The sequence below is a fragment of the Mustela erminea genome, chromosome 1, assembly GCF_009829155.1.
Source record: "Mustela erminea isolate mMusErm1 chromosome 1, mMusErm1.Pri, whole genome shotgun sequence".
NCBI lineage: Eukaryota > Metazoa > Chordata > Mammalia > Carnivora > Mustelidae > Mustela > Mustela erminea.
In genome coordinates, this window is record NC_045614.1 from 161,613,131 (window position 1) to 161,641,111 (window position 27,981).

Sequence of the window (27,981 nt, forward strand, 5' to 3'; positions counted from 1 at the left end):
GAGACACCAGGTTACAAAAAACAGATCCTCTAGTTAAATAAGAAAGCAAATTCACATTATCCAGAGTCCTGGTTCACAAAAAGACCAGGGCAAATCTAGCCCGAGACTCACGCTTGGACAAGTCCCCATCCACGGCAGCCCCTCATACTGACGTCCACCTACGACCCATTTAACTGAGATCCTGGGGCTAAGAATCTCTTGTGATAGGACCACCACACTCTCCCCTGGAAAATTCCCAGCAAAACAATTTTCCCAACGAAACAAATCCTCGGTTTCTTCATGCTAGGCCATTCTGTGTCTGCAGATGATCAATACAGTTTCTAACATTATAGCCCCTCCTGTTAACAAATTGGCATCAAGCCTCCAACAAGAGAGCTGCTCTTCCTGTTTCAAACCCTCTTCAATAGGATACACATCCGGGCGCCTGGGTGGCTCTGTGGGTTAAGCCGCTGCCTTCGGCTCAGGTCATGATCTCAGGATCCTGGGATCGAGTCCCATATCGGCTCTCTGCTCAGCAGGGAACCTGCTTCCTCCTCTCTCTCTCTGCCTGCCTCTCTGCCTACTTGTGATCTCTCTCTCTGTCAAATAAATAAATAAAATCTTTAAAAAAAAAAAATAGGATACACATCCAATGCCTGAAGACACTGAGTTTTAGAAGAAGGCTAGTCACATGAGACAAGAAAAAGCCAGGCACCAGCGTGCACATGGTTAGCAGCCTTAACAATCCTCTGATGAAGTCTAGAAACTCTTAAAGGTCAAACCATCCCCAAGGACAGCAGTGTGTCCAAAACTCAAAACACACAGGGACCCATGTTTCCAAAGGCAGTGTTCAAGAGTCACCAGAGCAATGAGGTGATGAGAAGTAAGAAACACACACCATATTTCTGTAGCCACATGTGACACAGTAATATTGGATGATGTGCCTGAGGCTGGTTTGCTAAGAGAGGCAGCTCCAGTTTATGGAATTAGACACAGAACTTTGCTGCTTTGTTGGGTAAAGTGCCTTTCTCACAGTCTTGCTCAGAGGTAGATCAAATACCACAATGGGAGTGGGAGGAGGCCTTCATCGAGAGATTGGCTCAGTTGTCCCTCACCTCCTGCCTGCCCACTCTTTCCACCAGCACGGGTTGGGGGATCCTGCCTGAAAGGTCACCTTCGCCCTAAAGAGAAAGTATGCACCTGTGGGTGGAGGCAACTGGCAGTGATCCCGCACTGCAAGGCCCACCCACCTTCCCCGTCACCCCCAACCAAACAGGCTTCCTGTCTTTGCCAAGACTAGACCCCGCGAGGGGAGCTCACAGAGCTGGAGCTCACAGAGTCCAGACTTCAGAAATGCAGAGTCAGGAGAAAAAGGATGGTCTCCACCCCTCCAGGCATTGCCAGGCCTTCTGTGGTAATTTTCAGGATCTTCTCTGGAAAACAATGTAAATTCTCTCTTCCCCAAACTCAGTGGAGCACTGCCTTTGGACACACACCAACATCCTCCCTTCATTCTGAAAAGAGAAGACAGACAAATGGAAGTCACTAATTTTTTAATATCATGATTATTTTAAAGATTTATTCTTTCATTTTGTTTCACTGGGTTTCAATATAAACTATTCTGCAAAATTGAAATGCCTGTAAATTCTTAACAGAGTTAAATTTCTTTTCAGTCAATATATAAACATACATGCATACCTCTGAATGCTTTTCAGAAAGCAAATAACACAATGGTCATTTGTTTTGGCATAATTCATGATAAATAACATTTTGATGAGGTCTGTTGGGTGCCGAGGACATTCAATATTCAGTCCTTCTTCATAATCTCACTACTAACCTCTAAATTTTCAGTTTGTTAAAACATATACAGTAGCTTCCGAGAAAGTCTGCTGAGGGAAATGGTGTGGACCTGGCCTGACTGAGGAGAAGACATCTGTGCAAGGACCTAGGGACACCACACCACAGACAGCCCATGCTCTACCACAGGGTCCTCGTGGTTGACATTATGGGCTGGATAATTCTGCATAATAGAGAGCTGTCCTGTGCTTCGTACGATGTGCAGAAGCCTCCCTGCTCTCCACCCACAAAATGCTAGCATCTCACGTACACACCCAGTCTTGAGGACTACAAATGTCTCCAGATGTTGCCAAATACCCCAGGGGTGCGGTGGGGGTGCAAAACTGCCCCACTTGGAAAGTAGTGGTCCTTGGCTAAATGTTCCAAGTTTCCTGGAGAATCTATAAACAACCCAAATCATTTTCCTTGATACCAAGTAGTCCTTTCAAGGACAGAACTCACACATGGGTTCCTCTACCAGCAGGCAGCTCATCGGTTCACCACAAAAATGTGCAAGCAAGTTTCACTCTTCTCTCCGCCTACAAGTTCTTCTCCTCTTTTCTCTCACACAAATCTGGTGTTTGCTTAGTTTCTCATTTAGTCTACAAATTGACTCCTTCCCATATGAGAACACAGCACAAAATAACGAACTCAGGTCAAGATGTTTAAAATTAACTCATGCTGCCATTTTAAATTTGTAAAACAGAGCTCCCCTCCTCATTCCTGGGCCTCCAAACATCCATGAGGTGAAGTAGCACAAAAAAACAGGGGAAGAGGGAGGTGAGATCTAGTCCAAAATTCCCTGAACATTGAGGACTTCGTGCTGCATGAAATTAGTCTGACAGAGGGAGACAATTGTTGCATCATCTCACAGGTGGACTCGAGAAAAAACAAACTCCTAGAAAAAGAAATTGGACTGGTTGTGGGGCAGGGGGTGGGGGAGCTGGGTGAAGGTGGTCAAAAGGCACAAACTTCCAGTTATAACATAAATAAGTTCTGTGGATGTAGTGTACAAAGTGATGGCTGGTGTTACCATTGCTGTTTGGTACAGCTGAAAGTTGCTAAGAGTCAATCCTAAAAGTTCTGAGTATATGGAAAATTTTTTAATTTCTTAAGTCATTGCTCTTCCATTATCAACAACAGCCAAACTATGGAGAGTCTAAATGTCTATCGATGGATGAATGGACAAAAATGATGCGCTATATACAATGGAATATTATGCGGCCATGAAAAAGAAGGCAATCTTGCCATTTGTAATGACATGGATGGAGCAGGAGGGTATTAGGCCAAGTGAAATACGTCAGTCAGAGAAAGACAAATATCATATGATCTCACTCATATGTGGAATTTAAGAAAAAAAAAACAGATAAACATATGGGAAGGAGAAAAAAGAGAGGGAAGAAAACCATAAGAGACTCTTAATGACAGAGAACAAACTGAGGGTTGATGGAGGGAGGTAGGGGAATGGGCTAGATGGGTGATGGGTCTTCAGGAGGGCACTTGTGATAAGCACTGGGTATTGTATGTCAGTGATGAGTCACTGATTCTACTCCTGCCACAAAGATTGACTGCTTAACTAACTAGAATTTAAATTTTAAAAAAAAAAAAATCATTGTTCTTTGAAAAACTGGAATATTATCTCTGTAGAAAACTACCTGCCAGGCTCACCACTAATTGCCCAGATGACCACAGCGCGGGGTAGGGGTGGTTACTGGAGGGGGAGGTTAACCCTCAGGCCCACACTGCATATGAACATGGAAGACTGGCCTAAGGGTCTCACCAGGCCCCTCCCAGGATCCTCTACCTCTCCTGCCTATCCCTGCCTGAGTGTATCCCCTCCCTTGGCCTGCCTGCCTTTTCTAGATCTCTCTTCTTCCTTCCACATTTCCCAAATGGTGACAGTGTCCTCTTCCATTTGACTGATACTCCTAGTCCTGAAATTACCAAATGGCTCAAATATTTCACAAGCATGTTCTAGAAAGTGGACATCGGGTCATAGAAACACTCTCTCCCCCAAAGCAGAAACGTCTCAGAGGAACAGTAAAACCTCCTATTTAGCTCTCGGATACATTCCTGGGGCCCGATGCCGCGTCAGGGCCTGGGCAAATGTCTCCAGGGCCATCTGCTCAAGGTCTTCTCAAGGTCTTCTTGAGTTCTCCCCGGGTTCACAGGCCACCTGCCTTTCCGAACCCCATAATCTTATCAACCTTTTCTCACCATCCTCCTCTACCTTCCTCACCTACATTTGGAAAAAGCTGGTAACCACCGTAGGACAGAAGGGGCTCAGGAAATCAAGACCAGTCACAACACAGCAGCTGCCACCACACCCAGCTCAGGCAGAAGCACCTCCCCTCTCTCACCTCTTTACACAGGAGGGGGCCGAAGGGCTCGCTTGCTTTCTTTTCTTCTTTCTTTTTCTCTCTGGCCTGCCTGCCTTCTTTCCTTCCTTCCTCCCTCAGCCCCTCCCTCTTTCCTTCCTTCTTTTCTTTTCTTTCTTCCTAAAATTCCTGTAAGGGGAGGTGTAACCTCTTCACGTTACAGATACATGCCCTCCATCTGACCCACAGGCGCGATTTATTTAATTGATCTGTGAGGAAAAAAAATTTATTCCCAGCAAACTAAGATTTGGCCTTCTGAACATCATCCTTTCTATCTATTTGGGAAAAATAAAGGTTTCAGAACGGCTTTATATAACTCTTTGCCTTCTTAGACAAGGATTAGCCTACTTTCACTTCCCATCATAAATAAGTGTCACTATAACAAACTCCTTCTTCACATAATGTGGTAACTGGGGTGTTTTCCAATCTCTCAGGTCTATCTTCCGATGTGAGGCCGGCTGGCACTGTGCCTGTTGCTAACCCATCCCCTGACTGGTCTTTTTCATTCATTCAACTAGCATTTACTACTACTAGTGTAAGAAGAGTATTTCTGATGGATCATGGATAACGGAATATCAGAGACGGTTGGCATCAGCGGCGGCTGACATGCCTCTCCCAGCGAGGAATCAGGGTGAGGCACGAGGCCAGACACCCAGCCAAAGTTCTCGTGCAGACGCAAGGGAGGCACCTGTCTGAAGCTTGTCACCAGGTTTTGCGTGAAGTCTTAAAAGTTCTCAGATTCTAACAAGCGGGGTGTCCTCCAGGCTTATTATATGATGTGCCAATTTTCTCATTGCTCTCTTGGTTTCAAAAGTAGGTGGGTGACTTTACAATACCTTTCTAAAGAAAGAGGCTGCTTTGCCTTATTCTGCCCTCTACTAATGTAACAGACTCAGTGGCCTTCAACATAAAAAAAGATGGGTTCCCCATGTTGGGATCATTATTTGTTTCAAATTCAATACTTACTTCTCTTGTGAAACCAAGATATTTCCATGCAGCTTACAAATGATATTGCCAAGCTTCAAATGTGGGTGAACAGCAACAAGGAAACATTTAGTCATCCTCATCTTTACAATTTAATTGCTTTTTCTCCCCCCGCAAACACTCTGTCGGCTTGTGGAGGGCAGGGGCTGTGTGACCTCTACAGAGCGCAAATCTCACCAGCGCAGGCAGCAAACCCCACCCAGCTGCCCTCAGTCTGGCTCACGTGCTGACACCACAACCCACTGTCCTGACTTCCCCCACTTACCATAGAGCAAGAGGGATGCTGGGTCCAGTCCCAAAGTCTCACAGCCAGACACTCCCTGATCATGCAGATTCTGTAGTAAAACGCCCCGCACCAACTCCTTATTCATCCTGTACTTCATAAAATCGTCATCTTCCGAAGGAACCCCAAATTGCAGGTGGAAGGCTACCGTGGCATTTTCACCGCTGAAAGGCACGCCAAACAGAGAAGCCACAAAGATCAACAGAATCCCACTGCAACTCAGGAGACGGACTTATGTGGGACCATATTTGTAGTTCCTCGTGTTCTTTCAGGACAAAATAACAAAGTGTACACTGTTCTAGGAGAAGCTTCTTCTGTAGTTTCCTCACAGAAAGTTGAGGTGACCCTAACTTCTTCCTTCCACCTAAAACGCAGCCTCTAGGAGTCCACCAGAAGAGGCCACTGAAGGGAGAGTCACCACCCAGCTATTGTCAAGGAAGATCCAAGGCTGGCCCACCACTGGTCCCCAATGTCAGCCTTTTATTCTCCCCAACTCCCCTTCCCCAGGGCAGGAAAGCCTATTGTCCTCTGTATTCCCTGCTCCTCTCCCTGCCCAGACAAGCCCGTCAGAGCTGTTGGGTTCAACCAGTTCACTCCTTAACCTATAAAATGTTTAAGGCAGGACGCAGCCCTCCCTACAACTCGCTCCTTGGAGAACTCCTGAACTCCCACAGACCTTCCTGTGTAGCAGCAGCGAATCAGATGCCCCTGCTTTGTCTCTAGAGTGAGAAACTTGTTCTGTCCCATTTCCACCTTCCAAGCCTCTCAGTTTTGCAACTCTCAATAAAGGGACCTAAGGAAAAGGGGTTTTCATCTTCCCAGAACATATTTTTCATTTCCAAAATAAAAATAATCATAGGGCTATCCTCAGTTAATTAGCAGCTTATACTGTTCTTTAAATGCTAGCTCAGCATTTAGGTGTTTCAAAGCTATCCTGTTACTTTGGTTCAAGGAGGCCCAGATCAAAAGCCAGCAATAAAATAATTAAGAAATGACCACATCTGACATTCCCCCTGAAGTGGTTTTTGAAAGACTGGACACACTCCCAGAAGCCAGAATCAGGCCGCTGTTCCTGCTAAGGACAGGGAAGGAGCTCCCTCTTGTGGCCGGAGGTCACATAGGCCAATATTCTGGTCAATGGGGGGCCGACAGTCCCTTTGAGCTCTGCGACAGCCAAGCCCTTTGTCAAACCCTGCCTTTCCAATGAACAATATACCACCAAGACTCTGGAGAGATTCTCGGATTACGGTTGCATCCACAAGGAGGCTGGAAGTGTAGGTTCACACTGTTAGCAGGTGTCCTCATTTGTTCCCTGTGCTCCACCTTCCATTTATGGCTGCCCATGGTCACCATCTAGACGCGCAGCCACCCTGTACTTCCACAGGTGGGTGGCCAAGGGCTCAGGTTGCCTTATGGAAATGACCGGAGGCTGACTTCCAGAAGACAGGCCAGAAGGTGAAAGACAGGGCTGCCCTGCCTAACCCAGTCCCGCTAGCCCAACCTAATCCCACTGTGTCTGGTCACCCACCAAGGGAGTTTACATTACGGCTAGATTTTGAGGGGAAAGGGGGGATTTTCAAGAAAACAGAGAACCCAACAGGCTTTGCCTCCACCGCCCACCATTAGAGTGGGCCCAGCAGCTGATGAACCAATGGGCATTTTGACAGGTTCCTGTAGTGAGATGGCTGAGGCAGAACGGAGGTCCATATGCCCTGGGGACACAAACCCAGCCGCCAGGGGTCTGGCGGTCTCCTGTCCTCTAGCGGCAGCACATTTTGCGGGGGCAATGGCTTTTGCTTCTCAACTCAACATTGTTAAAACTCTACCTGCACCTCTTAACATGAAACAAAATCCTTCCTGGACAGAGCTTCCTCTATCCCAAATTCTAAAACCCTTTGATTTTTCTTTTAAATAACTTTTAAAAACAAATTCTCTAACATTAAGTCCTCAGCTTTCTAGCCATGTTTGACTCAATTTTCGGAGGTTTTCTCCCCCCATGTCAATCCCAACCCATTATGCAATCCCACCTCCCCTGGACCCATAATATGGGGCTGGATTCTTGGAAAGACCCTTCTGGTTGAACGTCTTCCCTTTCTCAGCTCTGTCTTGAAATTGCACATTGGGGCAAGTATACCGAGGAAACTGTGTTGGGCTTTTTTTTATTGGCAATTTAATACCAGTAATTTGTGACTAAAATGAGCAATGTCAGAGACATTACCATAAGCACAGTAGGGGGTCCATAAAAAGGATGAAGAGTGTTGTTGCCAAGGCAACCTGCCATTGTAGGCAGTTTCAGACTTCAGGGCCCTTTCAGTCCCATCCCACTGGGCTACTGCCTGCTTTCCATGCTTCCTCTCTCAGATATATAAAGATCATGGTCTGGGAAATGCATAGTTTGGGAGGAGGGATTGCAATCCAATACTATCTTTGATGGACACAGTTAAAAGGTATTTTAGGAATAACGGATGATAAAGCTTTGTCATGTAAATCTTGTCCTAACAGTACAAAAAGACAATCAAATGACTCCTCAACACGTATACACCTTTGATCTAAGTTCTATAGACAGGGACAAGAACATTTAAGATTAAGAGATGTAAAAAGAAAAATCATATGCATATGTATAAGCTACACATATTTAGTATATAAAGTCTGGGTGGTAAATACGCATATAAAAAAATCACACCAAACCATTGATGGCAGTCCATTCATTCAGTAGAAGGGAGTGAAACGTATTCTGTGTATGGAATTGACTGGAACCTCCAGCATCCAGGGGTAGTAGGCTGGGGAGAAGGGAGAAGGTAGACTTTTCCTGCACGCATGTCTTTACATTTTTAATTTTATACAAGGAGCATGGACTCCTGTATTATGTTCCTCAAACGCAAAAGCTAGTGTATGAATTATATCATTTACAGCACATCACGATCTGAGAACTGTTTTGTTTTTTTTTTTTTCAAGCAAGCTCTATGTCCAGCATAGAGTCCAATATGGGGCTTGAACTCATGATGTAGAAATCAAGATAATGGAGACCTAAGCTGAGATGAAGAGTCAGATACCTAACTGACAGAGCCACGCAGCCACTCTCTGAGATCTCTTTCTAGTCCTACCCCTAGCTTATCTGAGCATCTGCTGTGAAACAGGAATGGTGTACCTGGGACTGGCTTTTCCTCTCTTCCTTGTGACCTTGTTGCAGCATTTGATTAATCTGGGCTTCACTCTGCTCCTTTGTAAAATCAGGGAGTGGAGCTAGTGGGTGTCCAAAGACCTTTCCAAAGCCAACAATCTGTGATTCTATCATCAGATCCTTCTGTGCTCTGAAACTCAAAAGTCCTTCTAGATAAACGGTGATGGGGGTCGCGTCCCAGGGAGAGAGATCAACACGGAAGGCTCCACACTCTTACCTGAAGTCCGTCATTTCCACTGAAGTAAAACAATGGCTCAGCGATGGGGATGACGCATACACATGGGTCAGCTAAAACAAACGGCAACACATCAAACACATGGGTCAGCTAAAACAAACGGCAACACATCAAACAACCACACGCATCACAGATGGATTATCTTGCATATCACGTGACAAAGCAAAACCATTCATAGACAGAGATTCCCAGCTAGCTCGGAATTCACTTATTCGGAAGCTCTAAATGGAGAAGTAGGAAGGTGTGGGTCTTACCTATCCCAACAAAAACTCAATGTTCATTTAAAAGAACCTCATTTCTAAGGAGCAGGTGAGCAGGCTGAGAGTTTTGACATCTCTCACATATCATGTGGACACCTGCAGCCTTCGTGGTGAGCATGGTCACCATAGACCCTGGAGCCCCCATAGACTCCGAGGACCCTGGGAAGGAGACAACACGGAAGTAGCTTGGAAGGCAGCACAACAGGCTCCTCAGGACCTGGCCCTTCACCAGACAAGGGCTTGTTCTCTCCTTTCCGTAAAGCTTCGTCGTAGGGAGACATGGCCATGGAAGCCCCGGGTATGGCACTTTCCCCAATGAAGGGACCGAGGGGGGGCTGGCCTGTAATCACAGAGTTCTTATTTTATGCATCAGATTCTGCAGACACACACCAAAAAGGACACCTGTGTACCCAGGTTTCACACCCACATGTTCTACCGTAGTTAGTTCAGCCTTCTACTCCAAGAAACAAAGCAAAACTAAAGCTACTCCTACACACTATTTTTCCTCATTTTTCTCCCCCCTCCCCGGCACTAGCCATGGTCCTGAAGTTGGCACGTATCCTTTTCATGCAGGTTTTTATAAATGTAATACTCCCTCGTGTAATCACAACAACTCATAGTTTGTGTTTTTATTCAAATAAAAGGTGCCATATTCTGCATTCTTCTGTGGCTTGCTTTTTTTTTTTCCACCCAAAATTACATTTGATAGTTGCTCACAACAGTACGTCGAGACAGAGGTCATTCCCTAACTACTGCAGAGATCCTATGAAATGATTACACTAAGTTTTCCATTCCCCTACTCTAGTGATGTGCAGCATTTGCAATTTTCTCTTATCACAAACTATGTCCAAGTCATCTTCCGGGAACATTTCTGTGCCTCTCTTCTGATACTGTGACAGTTTCTCTTGAGTATGTGCAGACAAATGGGATCACTGGGTCCAAGTATGGGTGCATCTCCAATCCACCTAACTCATGCCAAATTGTTACCTCAGCACTTGGCAGTGTTCCATTTCCCACAGCCTTGCTGGCACTTCCTGTTGCCAGATTTTTAAAAAATTACTGCCAACTTAAGGAGTATAAAATTGTTTTACATTGTTTCAATTTGCATTATTATAAGTGGGGTTGAGTATCCTTTCAGATGTGTTGATGAACTCCTTTGGGATTTTTCACCTTTGATTTGCCTCTTGATTTCCTGTCTTTCTCTCAGGTTGTCTGTTCCTTCTGTATCTGAAGTGTTTGGTGTTATATTCTGGACACTAGCTGCTCTTCTGTTACCGGTCTCTTGTTATCTTTGATTAGCCTTTTCATCACCTTTCGGAGGTGGGAATCCTCGCCTGGTAGGACTTGAGGAGAAGTAGTTGAATGTACTTACATTGCACTTTTGTGAAACTAGCATTTGAAGGTTAAATGCCTTGGTCTTCTGCACACAGCTTCTAGCATAAATAAGGAGGACTGCTCTTGGATTTGACTACACTCTCTGCCAGGGACCCAGCTCTGGGGCTGGAGTGAGCCCACTGCCAGGCTGACTCCTGCCTCGGCTGCAGTCAGTCAGCCTTAAAGGTGTTTTGGAAGGTTCAGTGGCCTCCAGTGGTACCGTGGTGCTGAGGTGAGTGGCCCAGCTGCACCCATGACGGCTCAGTGCCCTCTCACCCCAATGAGTAGCAAGCAGCAGACACACCCCAAAAAGCAGTGCCTGAGGGCACCTCTGCTCATTTTGTTTCCCACCCAATTCCAAACAGAATCTCAAGGAGCTTCCATTCCCACAATACATTCCCACTGAATTCACCTGGAGACAATTCAGTACCTTTAAGGTGGAGTAGAGGGGCTCAGAGGACCTACAGTAAGTACACTTTCAATCTTAAATTTTTGCTGTGATCCTTATAAGAACCTGACATAAGAGGCATTACCACCCCTTCCCTTCTTACTAATAAAGAAAACAGCATGCGGGAACTGTATGAAACCTGCTCAAGGTCACTCTGCTCATAAGGAATTCAGTCCTAGGGGTTATAAACACTAAAATCCACTTTCTTTACATTGGAGGATGAAGTGAGAAGGAAAGTGCCCTGAATATCAAAGAGGAAAGAAGCAGAAAGTGGTAAGAACTTTAGGGAAAAAAATGACTGAGTCATCTTATAGTTTTTGAGCCCCCGAGAAAAGAACCCTGCCAGAGGCGATGCAGGAATAAGAAAGTGGCTCTCACAGGGCTGCTGAGAACATCGGGGAGGAGGAGGAGGAGGACGTTATAGATGGGATTTATTTTCCCAAGCACTTCCCTACATACACACACATACACACATATACATACACACACGCACACATACACACGTACGCACATACGTACATACGTACATGTGTGTACATGCACACAGACATATACATACATACATTTGCTTACATAAACAAATGTGTTATGGCAGGGGTGATGTCCTTCCAACCTTCTCTATTCCCATTCTCCTCTCCTTTTTTAACCTTTAGGGTCTAGTATTGTTTTGCACATAGTCCTAGTCTCTCAGGAAAAAAAAAAAATTTAAGCTAAAATTTAACATTAAGAGCTGGAATGACAAACCAGATCACTTTCAGTGTCCACTCTGATTCTTTTCAGTGACACGGTCCCCTGCTGTCTTTGAGACATGTCCACATACCTGGGAACAGCTAACCACACTACTATGGGCCCAAAGACATGAAAAGGGGGTCTTCTCTCCCCTAGCTCTGGAGTCCTACGCCGTGCCTACAAGGCTGGATGCACACTGAGCTAGGCACCCGTTGAGTTGACTACTGGAGTTGGGCAGAGTGGCTAATTTGAGACCGTATCTTCCTGGCGTTAGCAAAGGAGTGATTGTTAACGCCTCCATCAAGCACATGGGCCAGGGTAACACAATCCGCAGCTAACCTAACCGACTGGTTTAGCAGAGCAAGTGCCCCAGTGGGAAGAGAAAACTGGCAGTGGAATAAGGGAAGGGCTAGGAAAACTGTTTAGAAGAGAGGTGGGGTGGGGGTGGCGAAAGCCTGGTGGTGGGTATTAAGGAGGGCACGTACTGCATGGAGCACTGGGTGTAGTTAGTGCATAAACAATGAATTTTGGAACATTGGAAAAGAAATAAAATAAAATAAATTTTAAAAACAAAACAAAATACAATGGGAAGGGTATGTGCTATGGTGAGTGCTGTGAAGTGTGTAAACCTGGAAATTCAGAGACCTATACCCCTGGAGCTAATAGTACATTATATGTTAATTAAAAAACATTTAAAAATTTAAAACAAAACAAAGGATTTCACACTTAACTATTAAAAAAAAAAAAAAGGCAAGACAATAATGCAAAAGCGAGGACATGTGTTCCACCATCCACTCCCATTTACCTTCCATATCCAGAAATTCTAGAAGTTGGCCTGAGTGAATGAAAGAAAGGGGCTCCTGACCCGACAGTAAGACTAATATCCCTAAGTTCTCACTTCTGTTTCTGAACATATTTGGTTGGGATCCCAGAGGGCAGAATCTTTGTCCCCTCTCTGGGCCTTAACTTTTATAATCTGTAAACTAGGCCATTCTTTAAAAAAAAAAAAAATGTTGTACAGAGTTCTTTATATGCATCCCAAAGGCACTTGTGGATATACAGGGAAAGTGTAGCGATTTCCATTTATCAGAGAAGGAAGCAGCTCGAACAGGCCTGTGCACTTGCCTCAGGGATCATGCCATGCCTTGTTCCTTTGCCACTCCACACCGATGAGCTAAAAATACCTACAGGATCTGCTCCTGTCAGGCTCTGAGCAAGAGATAGGGCTCTACAGTGAATGATTAACCTCCACTCCCCTTTGACATAAAGAACTCAGTCTGGAACACGTGACATGTGTGAATGTTGAATCATCTCATTTCTGCTCAGCAAATGCAAAACCCTGGGATGAAAAAAGCAATCAAGAGGGAAAAGGCAAGAGGCTATTCACTCAGCAACTTGCTCCGGAAGCAGGTGAAAAAAAGAGGAAAAGGGGCTCACAGGTAAGATTTAAACACGGAAAAGAAGGAGGAAGAAACGCCCAATAATCATCCCAGAACACAAACCCCTGTGACCAAAGCCGCAATCAAATAACACGCCTCTGGGTGTCCAGAAACTAACTCCGGGGTGACCGAGATGGACTTGACTCCTGGCGAAGCTTTCATAGGAATCCGATGGAAACCAGAAGGTGACTCACACCAGTCCACCTGTCAGCTGCAGAGAAGGCTATAAGAGATGGCAGGCTGGTCTTGCTTAGACCCTTACCAAATACTTTTCTGGGTCTGGCTGTGAACCCAACCAGCCCTCATGCAGAGGCTGCATGCCCTCATCTTGCACCAAGGGCATTGTCCTACATTTCCTGCTCTAAGAATGAAGCCACCATCTACCCATTCACCTACCAGGAGCCTGGAGTCGTATTCTCCTGCCTCCCCACATGCAATCAGCCATAAAGTCCCCTTGAGTGAGAAGACCTCTTAAATCTCGCTGGAATCTTCCTTATCCACCCTGCCATTGCCCTGGGTCAAAGCCCCCCATCTATCACTGGAACTACTGCTGTACCTTCTAACTAAGCTCTCAGCCTCCAGTGTTTCTCCACGACCACCAGGAAGGGCTAACGTGAACAGCTGACCATGTCAACAAGATGAAAATGTTTCAGTGCCTTACCAAAGAGTAGGAAAACCTTCATGCCTCACCCCCGAAAGGACCCACCACATAGTAGGCAAGAGGCAACTGGACACTGCAGGACAGATCCCCTAGTATTACCAAGAACACTCCTACCTCATATTTTAAGACTCATCCTGAGTATCACCTCCTGCAAGACGCCCTCCAAGCTTCCAGCCACACCTCAGGTAGTGTAGATGACCCTCCTTTGAGCTTGCAAAATATTCTGTATGCTTCTCCTCTAGAGAAGTAGATAGTAGAATATACCCCACTGTCTAGAACTGTCTATCTATCCACGTCCTCTCCTGCCACTGAGCCCCACTGATGGCCCAGACTCTGTGACTGTGACTTTCGGCACACCACCAGTCCCCCATGACATGACAGGTCAAATCAAACTTAATACCAGAGTGAGGGGACCCAGCACTGTCCTCCAGGATGCATTTTGCTGGAGGGCAGGGCTCCTTTCTGATGCTTGGCACCACAGAAAATCCATTTCTAAGCATCAGTTTCTGCCAAAATGCAGACAAAGAATCCAAGCCTGAAGTTACTTACGTAATCATTCGAAGAGCCCACATTCTACTGTTAAGAACTCTGTAAACAATGCTTATGATATAATTACCCTCTCCATGAGCAGGTGAGGCCATTCTTCCTCAGCAGCGCACTCCTCCGGAATCTTGAGCACGACCAAGAAGGTTTTATTCGATGATAACTCAAGTATTTCATTTTCATCTTCATCAATGTAAGTTACTAAAGGGCGGAGGGAGACAAAAAGTAAAAGTAAAGTAAACACATGCTTAAAATAACAATTTGTTCCACTGGCTTCTAGAAAGGACACTGAACATTCATCAAGGATAAAGACTAGACACGGGAAGCAAGGACAGGCAGAAATGTTCTGTCTTCTTGGAGATACCACATAAAGACAGGAGCCGGCCTCCATTATGATAAAACTTGTTTGTTTTATACCATACGAGCTCCCGGATCCCACTGAACACCAGTGGGAGGGAGTGGGAAGAACATGAATTTCTTGGTTGAACGGAACCTGCAGCCTTAGCTACGTCCACAGGTATCTGTCAAGGCAGGCGCTGGGCTAGGCTCCAGGAGCGAACAATGGGTGACGGGGGCCAGGGACTGGTAGCAAGGAGCTTCAGTGAATCACCCTAGTTCCAGGCTATCAAAGACCCTGAGGAGGAAGAGACATCATGGATCAGAACCAAATGGGGACGTGGGGACTAGACATAAGCACGTGAGCCATGTCCAGACATCTCCTGGAAGACGGAGGACGGGCAGGGAAGCCACCACCACTCTGTCCCACAGGAGAGAAATGTTGACACACTCTTTTTTTTTTTTTTTTTACACTCTCTGTTTATAGAAGGGAAACCAAGCTGCACTCAGAGCCCTAGGGCCGGAGGGCTTTGCATTCCTGGCACCGTGAGTTCTGCGTGGCTGCGGGTGCTCTAATGATGGTGAGCTAATTGACTTTTAAGCAGTTAAAGCTAAAGGAAAAACACACAAGGCCAGGAGCCAGGAGCTAGAAGCTGGCACTCGTGGTAGCAGCTCTGCTCCCCTGGCTCTCCGGTGGCCTCCCCGCCAGGCCCACACAGGAACCACCTCTCCAGCCCTGAGAAAGGCGTGGGTGGCCGAACCAGGAGCTCACCTTGTCCATAGCCTTGACTCTCAGACCTCATGCTTCAGACAGAACACAAGCAGCCTCTCTGGCTGGACTTAGAAAAGGCCCTCAGTGTTTGATAGAAAGGCAGATGAAAAGCACTAAGAATCCTAGTACTTATTCCCTGGGAAGTATGAGGAGAAAGGGAACATGCAGAACAGAATTCCCAGAGCCTGAGATGACCAGTTCAGAGGGGCCGGCTCAAGGCTGGACCCCGGCTGGCCTATGGGAGCCTGGATCTGGGGAGGGTTCCCTCCATGAGGGCATGGAGGGCATGGTACCTATTGGTACCTCCTGTTGGTACAAACAATGTAGCTTACACTGACCACCGTGCCTTCCGGGGATCTGGAATTTTAGCATGTGTAGGGCAGAGGCTGCCTCCTGGACCAACCCAGGAAAACGCTGGGCCCTTAGCCTCTGATGAGCTTCCCCGGTAGACAACACTTCTCACGTGTTGTTACATCTCATTGCTGTGGCAGTTAAGGGGGTCCTCAAGTTTGTGCCTGGTTTCCTCTAGATTTTGCTTTATTTCATTTTGCTATGATAAATCGCAAGTGATGGGATTTGACGTGGGGTCCGGGAGCAATTGGTCAAGAAAGAATTCTTGATACTTTTTCAGTGTACAAAGGGTAGTTTTATTAAAGCAGGGGGACAGGACCCAGGTGCCCTGGGGTTGTGAGGAGCAGTTCACGAGATACTTTTAAGTTGGGAGGGGTAGAGACAAAGGAAGTTTCCAAAAGGATTTTCATATGTCAAAGAGGACTTCAGGAATCCTGGAGGCCTATCAAGCTTAGGTGTTTTTTGTCTGTTTGTTTTGTTTTGTTTCCTCTAGAAAGGCATTAACTTAAAGACACTTGGGAGTTCCTGGAGGGGTGTCTTACTCTGCCTTGAGTCAAGTATTTGTCAACAGGCTGCAAGTTTGAAGGAATTTAATTTTATCTGCATTTCCTTTTGCCTTTGTTCCCCACATCAATAATCATCTCTATGACAATATGCTGAGTCCCATGAATTCTCCCAGCAATTCCCTGCATCTAGGAGGGATCCTGAGCACCTCAAACACAGGGAATTATCCCCTGCACCCTTATTTGTTGTAAGTCGTGATATGATTTCCTCTGACAATAAGTTATGTCTTCATAGCTGAAACCTTGCCAAGTACAGGAAATTGTAGCAAAACAAGAAAAAAAAATACTAATAATCCTTTAATCAACAAGTTTCCCTCACATTTTATGTTATATATTTTAAGCCTTGGGGTGCCTGGGTGGCCCAATCGGTCAAGTGTCTACTTTCTGCTCGGGCCGTGATCCCAGGGTCCTGGAACCCATGGGTAAGGAGTGAGCAGGAGGCAAGACCCAAATGCAGACCTCTGTTCCTAGAAGTCCGCCAATGAAAAAAGAGAAAGAGAATAAACATTTCTAAAATGTCGTAGCAAGATTCTGATGGAAGAAGGTTTTGAAGGACAAACAATGCTAGCACATTTCAAGGGGCCCAAGTTGAGAAAAGCCTGAGGATGCTTAGTGAGATGTGGACAGATTTGATGGTCCATGGGTCAGGAGAAGCTGGGGAGGCTCCTGTGGAGAGCACAGGTGAAGACATTGGTCCTGGGAAGGTGGAGAAACCTATGAGAGTGGAGGGCAAGAGAAACAGGGGACAACACAGTGAAATTTCAAGGACCAGGGCCTACAGATTTGCTACTAAGTTCCTGTCCCCCAAAACCTTGCTAGTTTACAACTTGCGAATGCTGTCTGCTGAGGATTTTCCCATGAGTCACCCTACACTAGGAGCATTGCCTTGTGCAACACGTCTGCCTGCCAACATTCCGTGACAGTTCGGCTCTTCCACCCAAGGCAAAGACAAAACAACCTATTCAACATATGGCACTTCTAACGTCCCTGCTTACGTCTCAGGACCATAGCGCTCCTATTCACGGAAACACCTGTATGGAAAGACAGTAAAGCAGTCAGGCAGAAAGCTGTAATGTTGGAGAGTATCACATAAGCGTCCTTAGAGTGCTAAATCTGATCACCTTTAAGTTCCATCTCTAAGTATCCATCTACTTGTCACCCTTTGGCTTGCATAATACTTAAAATTCTTTGCTCCATCCGACAAGACTTTCATTAGTAGCATGTTACTCGGGTCTCTCTCTTCCCCTGGCTGGGGTAACTCAGTGAGAAAAGCAGAACCCCTGAAGATGCTTAACTGATCTTCTAAATTGTCCAGAAAGAAGATGACTTTGAGAGAGAATGAAAGAGAAAAGAAAGCTCTTTTACCATTCATTTACATCAAGGAATTTATGCTTCTTTAGGGAGAAGAAGAGACTCCATCATTATCTTTTCCCTGAAGTATGGAGACAAAACCAAGCCTCCAGACCCAACAGGATTCCCTGGGCTCTGTTCCCCAGATTGGCCACTTTAAAAAGATTTCATTGTCTGCCATGTGTGTATACAGCCCTGGATCCATGCCTGGAGCTCAGCCACGATCCTGGAGTTGCCATCACCTGAACGGCATGTCAAGGGCAAAGTGACGGGAGACCCGCCCCAGATGCAGGCAATAAAGTCTGTACAGTCTGTAGAAAATTAACAGTAATAAAACATACCACAGCTGACAGTAGTTCTTAACAATGTCAGTGACAAGATATACCTCCGTGCTGAACACCCCACCCTGGGTACCCTACTGTCCCCTCCTCAATGCATTACCCCTTCTACACTGGGACCTGTTGATTGTCCACATCTGTGTGCACTCCAGCTCCACAGCTATTAACATCTCTGCCTCTGAGCCTCGATCTGCTGGTAGCAGAGCCTGGTGCCAGGAGACTGAGGAGCTGGCGGGGTGGCGGGCGGGGTGGGACGACGGAGGAAAAAGGGCGAAGGTAGCTCCTGAGGAACCTAGCTTCTTAACAAAGCCAGCCCTACATGCAGCCTTTGACTCTGTCAACCCTGCGCTTTTCCAGACAGCAGTGTTTTCCCCCACTGTGCCCAGGAGTTCTGTGAATTCGGTTCCTATCGCCGGCTTGGCCATGAGGCAATGCCCAATTACTGCACATGCTCATCCCACAGCTACCTACAGAGCCGCTCTGGGTGAGGAGCCCTGTCCCTGCCCCTTTCACCCAAGGCATTTCCCCCACCCCACACTGCCCAGACCCCTGAGGGCTGAGGTGCCAAGTGAAATCAAAGTAGTTCTCAGATTTGAAAAATCAAAGTAGTTCTCAGATTTAAAAAATATGAAAGTGTGCAAATCTCTGTACAGAATTAACATTTGAAAATATAATTTTTTAGTTATTTATTTGAGAGAGACAGTGAATGAGAGAGAGAGAGAGTGGGAGTGTGGGGAGAGGGAGAGGGCGAAGCAGACTCCCCACTGAGCAGGGAGCGCAACATGGGGCTCGATCTCAGGCCCCTGGGATCATGACTGGGACTGAAGGCAGACGCTTAACTGACTGAGCCACCCAGGTGCCCCTAAAAATACAATTTTACAACAACATTGAAAGTGAAGTTTGCACTACAAGCATTACAGAGAGTTCTTCCCTGAATATTTTCCGATGAACTCTCATGTCCCTTGAGAAACAATGGAAGGAGAGTGAATCCCTTCCTCTATAGATTGCTGTTGGGCAGCTGAAGAGGTCGGATGATTTTTGAGAATGGAAGACAGCTCTTGGGTCTTGAGTTTTAGAATCCCTAACATTAAACCAACTGGATCTGCTGCATGCTCCACTGTTCTAGGCTCCAGAGGCCAACAGACAAATCAGCCAATGTTCAGGAGAGCACCACCTAATTGTGATGGGACAAGTTTGCATGGCTCAACTTCAGTTTCAACATCCACGTGTGGGAGTTGATGGGAAGAGAGAGTATGAAAGCTCACACTAAAACTCCTACCCTCTGCGCGTCGGAGGAGGTGCAGCACCTCTTATCAACGTCTTCCTAACTCGAAACCAGCCTGTGGCCTCCATGGATCACCGTCCCACCTCAACTATACCCGAAGTAATTAAGCAAATAAGGCGCCTGCCTGAAAAACTCACATGCTGGCGGTTGGTATAAACCATCAAATTTCCCTGTTCTTTCAGGGACTTGAGACAGGAGAGGAAGAGGCTGGGAGAAGGAACAGGAAATGAAGAGCAAATGTAGTTTCTGAAGAAAACTCCCAGGACCCCTTCTGGAGAGACTCTGGGACTCCTCAACCAAGACTGGGTTTATTAAGAAGAATCTGACTCAACCCAAATCCATGCAGAGACCAGGTCGTCCTCAAGAGTATCCCAACTCCAGAAGAAAAAATAATTTGGATAAAAATTAGGGTTATTGTAATTGCAATAACCCTAATTACAAATAAAAACAATTTTCTTTTTTCTTGTTTTAAAACTGAAATGACTGCCCACTGGAGGGTGCTCTATTTATGTATCATGAAAACCTTCATATCAATAATCATAGAAAATTTAAAAAGCTTTAAAATGGCATGGAGGGTTGTATCATGCAGTCATTTTTTAAAAAGTGCCACAAATAACTTTTAGTGGATTGGCAAATGGTCTCAATATAGCCTTAAAAATCCTAAAGGTAGGGACACCTGGGTGGCTCAGTGGGTGAAAGCCTCTGCCTTCCGCTCAGGTCATGATCCCAGGGTCCTGGGATCAAGCCCTGCATTGGGCTCTCTGCTCAGTGGGGAGCCTGCTTCCTCCTCTCTCTCTCTGCCTGCCTCTCTGCCTACTTGTGATCTGTCTGTCAAATAAATAAATAAAATCTTTAAAAATCCTAAAGGTAGGCTCCAAAATGATTAAAAAACAATGATCGGGGTGCCTGCGTAGTTCAGTCAGTTAAGCATCCGACTCTTGATTTCAGCTCAGGTCATGATGGCAGGGTGGTGAGATTGAGCACCACAAAGGGTTCCACACTGGGCGTGGAGCCTGCTTAGGATTCTCGCTCCCTCTCCCTCTGCTTCTCCACCCACCCACCTTGGCACATGGTCATGCTCTCTCTCTCTAAAAGAAATAAATAAATAAAATTACATATATATAAAAAAAATGAAATACAATCACATCTCAAATTATTTTTAAAATACAAGTAAGAAAAAGAAGAAAGTATAGTGAAATATTAATAATTTGGATGTGTTTTATGGGTAACTGAACACATATTATTTTTAAATTCATAATAAATAATAAAAAAAAGGGCACCTGGGTGGCTCAGTCAGTTAAGTGTCTGCCTTTGGCTCAGGTCACCATCCTAGGGTTCTGGGATCGAGCCCAGTATTGGGCTCCCTGCTCTGCGGAGAACTGGCTTCTCCCTCTCCCTCTGCTGCTCCCTTTGCTTGTGCTCGTTCTCACTCTCTCCCTCAAATAAATAAGATTTTTTAAAAAACTTTTTTTATTTTAAAAAATAAATAAATAGGAAATAAAATAATATATGTAAATTACATAGTTAGCACCATGTATGGTTTTGGTCTGTAAACACATACAACACAAATATAATAGTTACTTCCAAAATAAGTTAAAGTAATGACAGCATATAGAGACATGATTCTACAAAGTTTTTAAGATGCTTTCAAATGAGCTATTCAGTATTATAATAATGTACTGGGTATATCAGATGAAGTGCAATAATTATTTTACAAAACAAATGATAAAAAATTTCAACTAAACAGGTGTAGAGAAGCAATAAAATATAAATTAGTGTCTAAGTAAGTTAAGTTAAGAAATTTTCAGGATCTGGTGGGCCGAGTTTAAAGTAAAACACTGGTCTCCATACTTCAGTCAGAACTTACTAAGCAAAGAAATGAAATAAAACAAAGAACTACAGGATAGCTACCATCCGCACAACAATCCCAAGCCCGTTTGCAATTCATATTATAAGTAATGAAATAGCAATGAGCACATCTTCCATACCAATGGAAGTCCTACACAAGCATTAAACAAGTTCTTAAAATGCATCGACTTAGTCCTGTTTAAATCACTCTTACCTCCAATAAGACATAAGCTTATGATGATGACTATAATGAGACCTAGGAAAACAGAGGCGATGACCATCCACAGTTTGCACTCTCCAATCAATTTCTTATTACAGGAACTCCAAGGGTTCTCCTCCTTCTCCTGGAAAGCAGAGGGATACTGTGAGGCAGTCACTGGTTTCCAGAAGCACTTCCGTACTCTCGCGAAGGCAGCAGGATCCTGCCCTCTCCAGGCCACACTTCACGGAGTCAGGTTTACAAAGAGGCAGAATGGAACCTCACAAGATGCGGGGGGGGGGGGCCACCTGGGTGACTCAGTGGGTTAAAGCATCTGCCTTTGGCGCGGGTCATGATCTCAGGATCCTGGGATAGAGACCTGCATCAGGCTCTCTGCTCAGCAGGGAACCTGCTTCCCATCTCCCTCTCTCTGCCTGCCTCTCTGCCTACTTGTGATCTCTGTCTGTCAAATAAATAAATAAAATCTTAAAAAAAAAAAAAAAGTTGGCAGTGGGGGGGTGGGTGTGCGGTTCCTGGGTGGCTCAGGTGGTCGACTCAGGTAATGGTCTCAGGATCCTAGGATCAAGCCCTGCATTGGGCTCTCTCTCTCATAAATAAATTTAAAAAAAAATTTTTTTTTAAATGAGGGGGAAAAATACCCTAGGGGCTCTGAGGTGGGGAGGTGGGGGCAAAGCAAGACTTTGGAGGATGGACAGAGAAAGGTAGATGGACAGAGCAACCTCAATGCTGAGTCATAACCAGGCTGCCAAGACCGCGTGGGTTCCAGAAGGAAGTCATGGTCGTTAAGATTAGAGACAGTGAAAGGTCGGAGCATCCTTGGGAGGGTTTTCAGTGCCGCCAGAGCAGTCTGCACTTAACTGGGTGTGTGCTGGGGAACTGTGAAAGGTTCTGGAGCACAAGAGCTGAGTTGAAGATGAAGAGAAAAATGATGTGTGGTTTAGAGTGGGCATGCCAAGGACAAGCAAAGAGACTCCTGCTGGGCCCTGTGCTACATAATTAGGGCCTGGGAAGGGAAATGAAAGGAAGGATGGAAGCGACACCAGGAAGCAGGCTGCAGTGGGTGTAGTGAGGCCACAACTTGGTCGCTTGGTTGGTCGCTGACACCATTTCCTTTCAGTCAAATGGTCCTGCAAGGGAGGCACTAGCCCGTCTCCAAGATGCTGTCAGAGAGAGCAGGCAGGACGGATGCCTGCTGCAGGTCACGGCAAAGCTGGCACCTGCTGTCCACAGCTCCCCCCACCCCCACCCCGCGTCATAGCGCAGAGCTCCAGGCTAGGAGCGTGCCTGGCTGTCATGGGGTGTCTCCACTGGGGGCCACCCCCTGTCCCCTGCCCCTACAGGCTTCTGGGACTCTGTCCTTGCTTCCCACAGAGCCGTCAGGGAATTCTCACACAGAGACCACGGATTCCGACGGGGGGACAAGGGTGGTTCTGTACCCGCATTCCCTTCCTATGCCTAAGGGCAATGACTGCCTCATTCAGCAAGTTCCAGAAGCTCCCTAGCCCCAACATCTTCAACTGTAAAAGTAATAGATCCGGCTCCCAGGGCTGTTATAAAGACTAGAGACTGTGGGCATGAAGCGCTTGCTACACAAATGTTAGGCACCCCACACATGGGAGCCATCGTTCTCCAGGCCCACAGAGCAGCGCCTGGTCAACGTTCTCTCCCTCATGCTTGTGGTGATGGCCACCAGAGAAGGAAATCGTTCACTTCAGGATGACCGTTCAGATGGGCTCAGTGAGAGGTTCCCAAGCCTGGCAGCATGTCCAAATCAGCTAAGGAGAAATTTAAACCGCGCACACCTAGGCCCTCCATGGACATGGGAGACCAGATTGTAGCGGAGGTGGGGGTAGGCCCCAGCCAGCCTGTAATATTTTTTTTTTATTATTCATTTGAGAGACAGAGAGAGAGCATGAGTTGGGGGGAAGGAGGCAGGGACAGAGGGTGAGGGAGAAACAGACTGGACATGGGGCTCGATCCCAAAACCCCGAGATCATGACCTAAGTTGAAGGCAGATGCCTAACTGACCTAGCCACCCAGGTGTTCCCCCCACTCCACTAAACCCCCCTCCCCAGTGTGTAATTTTGAGCCACCCCAAGTGAATCAGTTGCTTTATCAGGGTTGAGACCTGTTCTGAAGCCTTGTCACTCTCTCCAGGAGCCAGATCAGATCTCTCCTCTTGCTGAGACCTCCCTGCCATGTCAATCATGGAGAGATCCTCCAGAACATGAGCTGTCCACACAGCTCATTTGTCCCTGCTTTGTCTGGTTTCAAATATAAACAGATACCAGCCTATCTTCCAAGGTAAACTGAAACCAGAGAGAAGGAGGGGTGTCTCTTAAACTTCCTCATTCTTTTACCCCACGTTTGTGCCTCAGTCAGGTATTAGGCTCTTAATATACTGTAGAAGGTTCTAGAACTTTTAAGAAGGTACTTGGAAAAATTCTAGAGTAGAGGTCACACTTTGGAGACCCTGAATATATACTTTACACTGACTCTTCTGGTTGGGTGTGAGGGGAGCAGTAAAAGAAACATCTGGACAGAAGAAAATGCTTTTGAGCTAAGTGTGTTTCTGGAGTCCAAGGACAGAGCCATCTCTCACCCCAACTGAAGACTGAAAACTCCAAAGCCACCAAAACCAAGGGCTCAATAAGGCACATGGAAAGTCCCAGGACAAGGAATCTTCAGCCTCTCAGGGGACAGAAAGAGATCTTCCCACTTACAGAGTTCCTGAGAACAAAATGACTTAATGCCATTTTCAAACCTGATACAAGAAGCAGTCGGGACCATAAGACTGGTACAAAATGAAAGGGGCTAGAGTCTCAGATAAGCCACAAAACAAGGGTCAGTGAATTTGGCCTCTTGTGCCTTCACTTATGATTTCCCTTAGAAATAATAAATTAGGATCCTGGTGCTATGAGGAGACCATTACTCTGACTTCCTAGGGAGAGTTACCTCATAAGCACACAGCCCTCGCCTATAAGAAAAGTCTCTTCCTGTCCAGCCTGATGCTGCCAACATACAGCCTGGCTCCTTCATTGTCTCCCATCAGACCTACGGGAGAGACACTATCCTGAGCTAAATTAACCTTCACAGACTTTAAGTCATTGTGAAATAGTCTACCAGCTTCCTCTCAAACCCAAGAATAAATTAACAGTGCTTCTCCACTCCTTGCACATTAGAATCAACCAAGAAATTTGTATTTTTTAGAAGTTTCCCCCAGGAGATTCCACTGTACCCTGAATGGGAAGAGCCTCTGATACAGTAGGTATATGCCACCTGTGCTGAGACTCCCCTAAAAACCCAGGACACAGGACACACTGCCTCCTTCACCAGCACCTTCTTTCTCTCAGGCCCAAATTCCAGGTCACGGGGAGCAGCCACAGACAGGTTTTTCTACAGGGTGCTTTCCAGAGATTTTTGCAAACTGCATCTTATAGTCGACGATTGCATTATATGGCTGGAGAATTTTCGTGGCTTTCCTCTGAACAGGCTCCCAGATAGTCGCATCCCTCTTCAGATAAGGATCTAAATTCACGACCTAAGGCCCTGGACAATGGCAGGACTCATTCTCTCTCTCTCTCTCTCTCTCTCTCGTAAATACAGAAAGCTTTTCTTCCCTTTGGCTCTCCTAGGAGCAGATATTATATACATCTGGAAAATTTTTTTTAGCACGTAGGAAAATCTGTACTTTGTCATCTCATTGCGGGATTTAATCCACTTGTCCACCCACATAAAATCCAGCTGCTGCTTGATCTAAATTCTGAGAAATGCATAGCAATGGGGCTAATTTCCCTCAAGCTCCCGGCCTAGAACAAGCAAGGGAAAGTTTTTTCTACTGCCTTTGTAGACTCGCCCACATCCGCCCTTCCAACTAGGAAGTCAGCCATGAGGTGGGGTGTCCTCTTCCCAACAGTCTCAAACTGGGCCTGGAGCCTGCTTGAGATTCTTTCTCCCCTTCTCTCTCTGCCCCTCCCCCTACTGCTTACAGGTGCACGTGTTCTCTCTCGCTCTCAAGAAATAAATAAGTAAATAAATATTTATAAAAAATAAAATATGCCTCAACTTATTCTATGTAACCAAAGAGAATGATTAATACATTTGGATGAAAATGCTCTTAGCGTTTGTTTTGTTTTGTTTTGTTTATGCTCTTAGCATTAAATGAGGATGTTTCTCTCTCTTTCTCTCTCTCTCTCTCTTTTTAAATGTTTCCTGTTCAAATATTTGAATGCCCTCCAAGTGCTCACATACCCTTTACCTTCAGGCCATTCTGTCACTCCCCATAATTTTTCTATTTGGTGACCTACAAAGCTAATTTATAAGGAAGTCCAGGCTATCAGTGTAGAGCTGGCTGATGAGGAAATAATTAGAACATGAAAGAGCCGTCTCTCCTGGGCAGGTACTAAACAATTATAAAATACTGATGCCCTACATGCGTGTGGCATGTTTTTCTACTCAACTGTTTTCAGAAAGGCATTCCCAGGCCTCCCAGAGAAGCTCAGTTAACCACATTAACGACCATTTGACTGCAGACCTTAGCACCTTGCCACAAGGTACACCTTCTAGTGGTGAAACTGTCATCAAAAACTCCTATGTCTAGATTCAGTCCCAGAAGTCACTGGTATGTCCTGGGTCTATCTAACATGAAGCAAGTATTCTCCAATCCACTCTGAGATCCTGCCTTGGAGGACTGACACAGCCAGCCATATATATATGGAGAGCTCCAAGCACCCTGTAAACCTCAAGCCAGCACTAGGGGTTAATCAGATGGCTGTGAATTCAAAGTCTCTGCTGTTTTACAACCATTTAATGAGAATGAATAATGTTCCCATCTCTGCCAGGGCTGGACCAGAAAAGAGCTCAGCCTAAGCACCACCATGACTTCCTTTAGAGATTGAGAGGAGGGAAAGCAAAGGAGGCATCGTGTAGTTCTTTGGGACAAGAACTTTGAAATTACTTCCCATCAACGGAGCAGAGCAAATCCACCCGCCTCTCCCGGTCTCTTTTCCTACCAAATCAAAAGGCCTGATCAGTAAAGGACAGAAAGTGTGTGTGTGTGTGTGTGTGTGTGTGTGTGTGTGTGTGTGTGTCTGAGAATGTGAAGCGGGACAGGGGATGATGGGCATTGGGTGAGGGATAGCAGGGGACGGTGGCAGGTGGCTGGAAGTGGCAAGGCAGCAAAGCTAAGGCAAGGAGATTCTGAAGAAAGAGCGACGACTCCATCTATCACTCTAGTTCTTCCTCCCTTCTTGAAACAGAAAAAAACTTCATTTAAAGTTACAGAACTTATGAAAACCACCTCTATCCCCGGGGATTTGCTCTGAAGAGGGGAGCCGCACACCTCCACGCCAGGGTTCCTCCAGTTCCTTGGAGGTCAGAGGGATGGAGGGGTCTCAGGGGCTCTGGCGGGCTCAGGCGGACGCGCACTCCCGCGGACGCGCACTCCCGCGGACGCGCACTCCCGCGGACGCGCACTCCCGCGGACGCGCGCTCCCACGTCCGCTCCATTCCGAAGATTCCAGGACGCGCCAGCGCTCTGCGTCCGCGACGCGCGGAGAGCTGGCTGGAACCCCGCAACGCTGAGGGTGCCAGGCCCGGGCCCTGGCCGGCAGCCCGGCTCGGAGTCCGCTCTCGGACACCGCCCACCGCGGGGCCCAGCAGGCCTTACCTGGGCTGGGCAGGGCTCCTCCACCGAAAGAGGGATGACCTGGACGGTTCCATTGAGAGGCTTCTGCTCGTCGGGCTGCCCTCCTCCGAGCGCCAGGAGCTCCAGGTCTTCCCGCGGCGACGGGGCTCTGGCTCCTTCCATGGACAGGCAGAGAGGAGCGCTGAGCGGCCCGCGGGCAGCAGGGCGGACACACGCAAGGGTGCAGAGTGCAGAGGGGACTCCCGCGCGGCTCGCTCTCCGCCCCCCGCGGGCGCGGCGCCGCCGACCTCGGGCGGCGGGCGGGGCGGGGCGCCGCTGGCGCTGGGGAGGCGCCCCAGGCCCCTGCGGGGTAGAGCCGCCGCGCCTACTGTGGGCTCGCGAGCGGAGCAGAGGAGGGCTGTTTTTCTGGTTTGTTCAGGGCGCTGCCGGCGCGGCCTTTCCCACTTCGCGCAGATCCGGAGCAGAAGCGGAGCCGAGGGCCCGGCCGGGTGGCGGCTGTGGCCGGGATGGGCCCGGCAGCGCGGTGCCCGCGGAGGAAAGTGGACGTTCCGCCTCCAGGAGCCACCTGCTGCCAGGGCTTGCCCGGCTTTCTCTGCCTAGCAGAAGTTCATTCATTTCATCAGCAAGGAACTCCGAGGCATCTCTTGCGTGCCAGGCATCGTGCGAGGTTCCGAGCGGGTGGAAAATAAATGACGCCTTCCCTGTATGAGTCCAGAGGCAGGCAAAGAGACGGGATGGGGTGCAGAGCACAGGATGGGGTGGTGGAGGGGAGGGCAGGCTCTGGACCCAGGCTGCCCGGGCGAATCCCCTTTCACACGGTGCCTACAGGGAGACCCTGGGCTTCACCCTTCCTGCCAGCTTTCTTGTCTGTAAAGTTGGCAGCGTGTTAGTGCCTACGTAATGGAGCTGTTGCCAGGATTAAAAGGGCTGATGTCAGTAAA

The 27,981-nt window shown here is 46.9% G+C and overlaps 1 protein-coding gene across 1 annotated transcript; it reads right to left on the reverse strand.

Moving 5' to 3' along the window:
* Nucleotides 1–626: 626 nt before the first annotated feature.
* Nucleotides 627–27,980, reverse strand: C1H3orf52 (chromosome 1 C3orf52 homolog). The gene is made up of 6 exons (XM_032349269.1): nucleotides 27,062–27,980; nucleotides 21,388–21,517; nucleotides 14,404–14,531; nucleotides 8,859–8,929; nucleotides 5,443–5,624; nucleotides 627–1,493 (listed from the first exon to the last, which is right to left on the reverse strand). Exons 1-6 carry the CDS (start codon nucleotides 27,200–27,202, stop codon nucleotides 1,489–1,491), a joined length of 657 nt encoding a protein of 218 aa, XP_032205160.1. The 5' UTR covers nucleotides 27,203–27,980; the 3' UTR covers nucleotides 627–1,488.
* Between the last annotated feature and the right edge of the window lies 1 nt (nucleotide 27,981).

Excerpts from the sequence above, each read along its gene's own strand:
- C1H3orf52 (XM_032349269.1), bottom strand. The coding sequence starts at position 27,202 with ATGGAAGGAGCCAGAGCCCCGTCGCCGCGGGAAGACCTGGAGCTCCTG. Across the intron at positions 14,532-21,387 it reads AAGCTTATGTCTTATTGGAG|TAACTTACATTGATGAAGAT; the intron begins GTAAGAGTGATT and ends TCCGCCCTTTAG. Across the intron at positions 5,625-8,858 it reads GTGGAAATGACGGACTTCAG|CGGTGAAAATGCCACGGTAG; the intron begins GTAAGAGTGTGG and ends CGTGCCTTTCAG.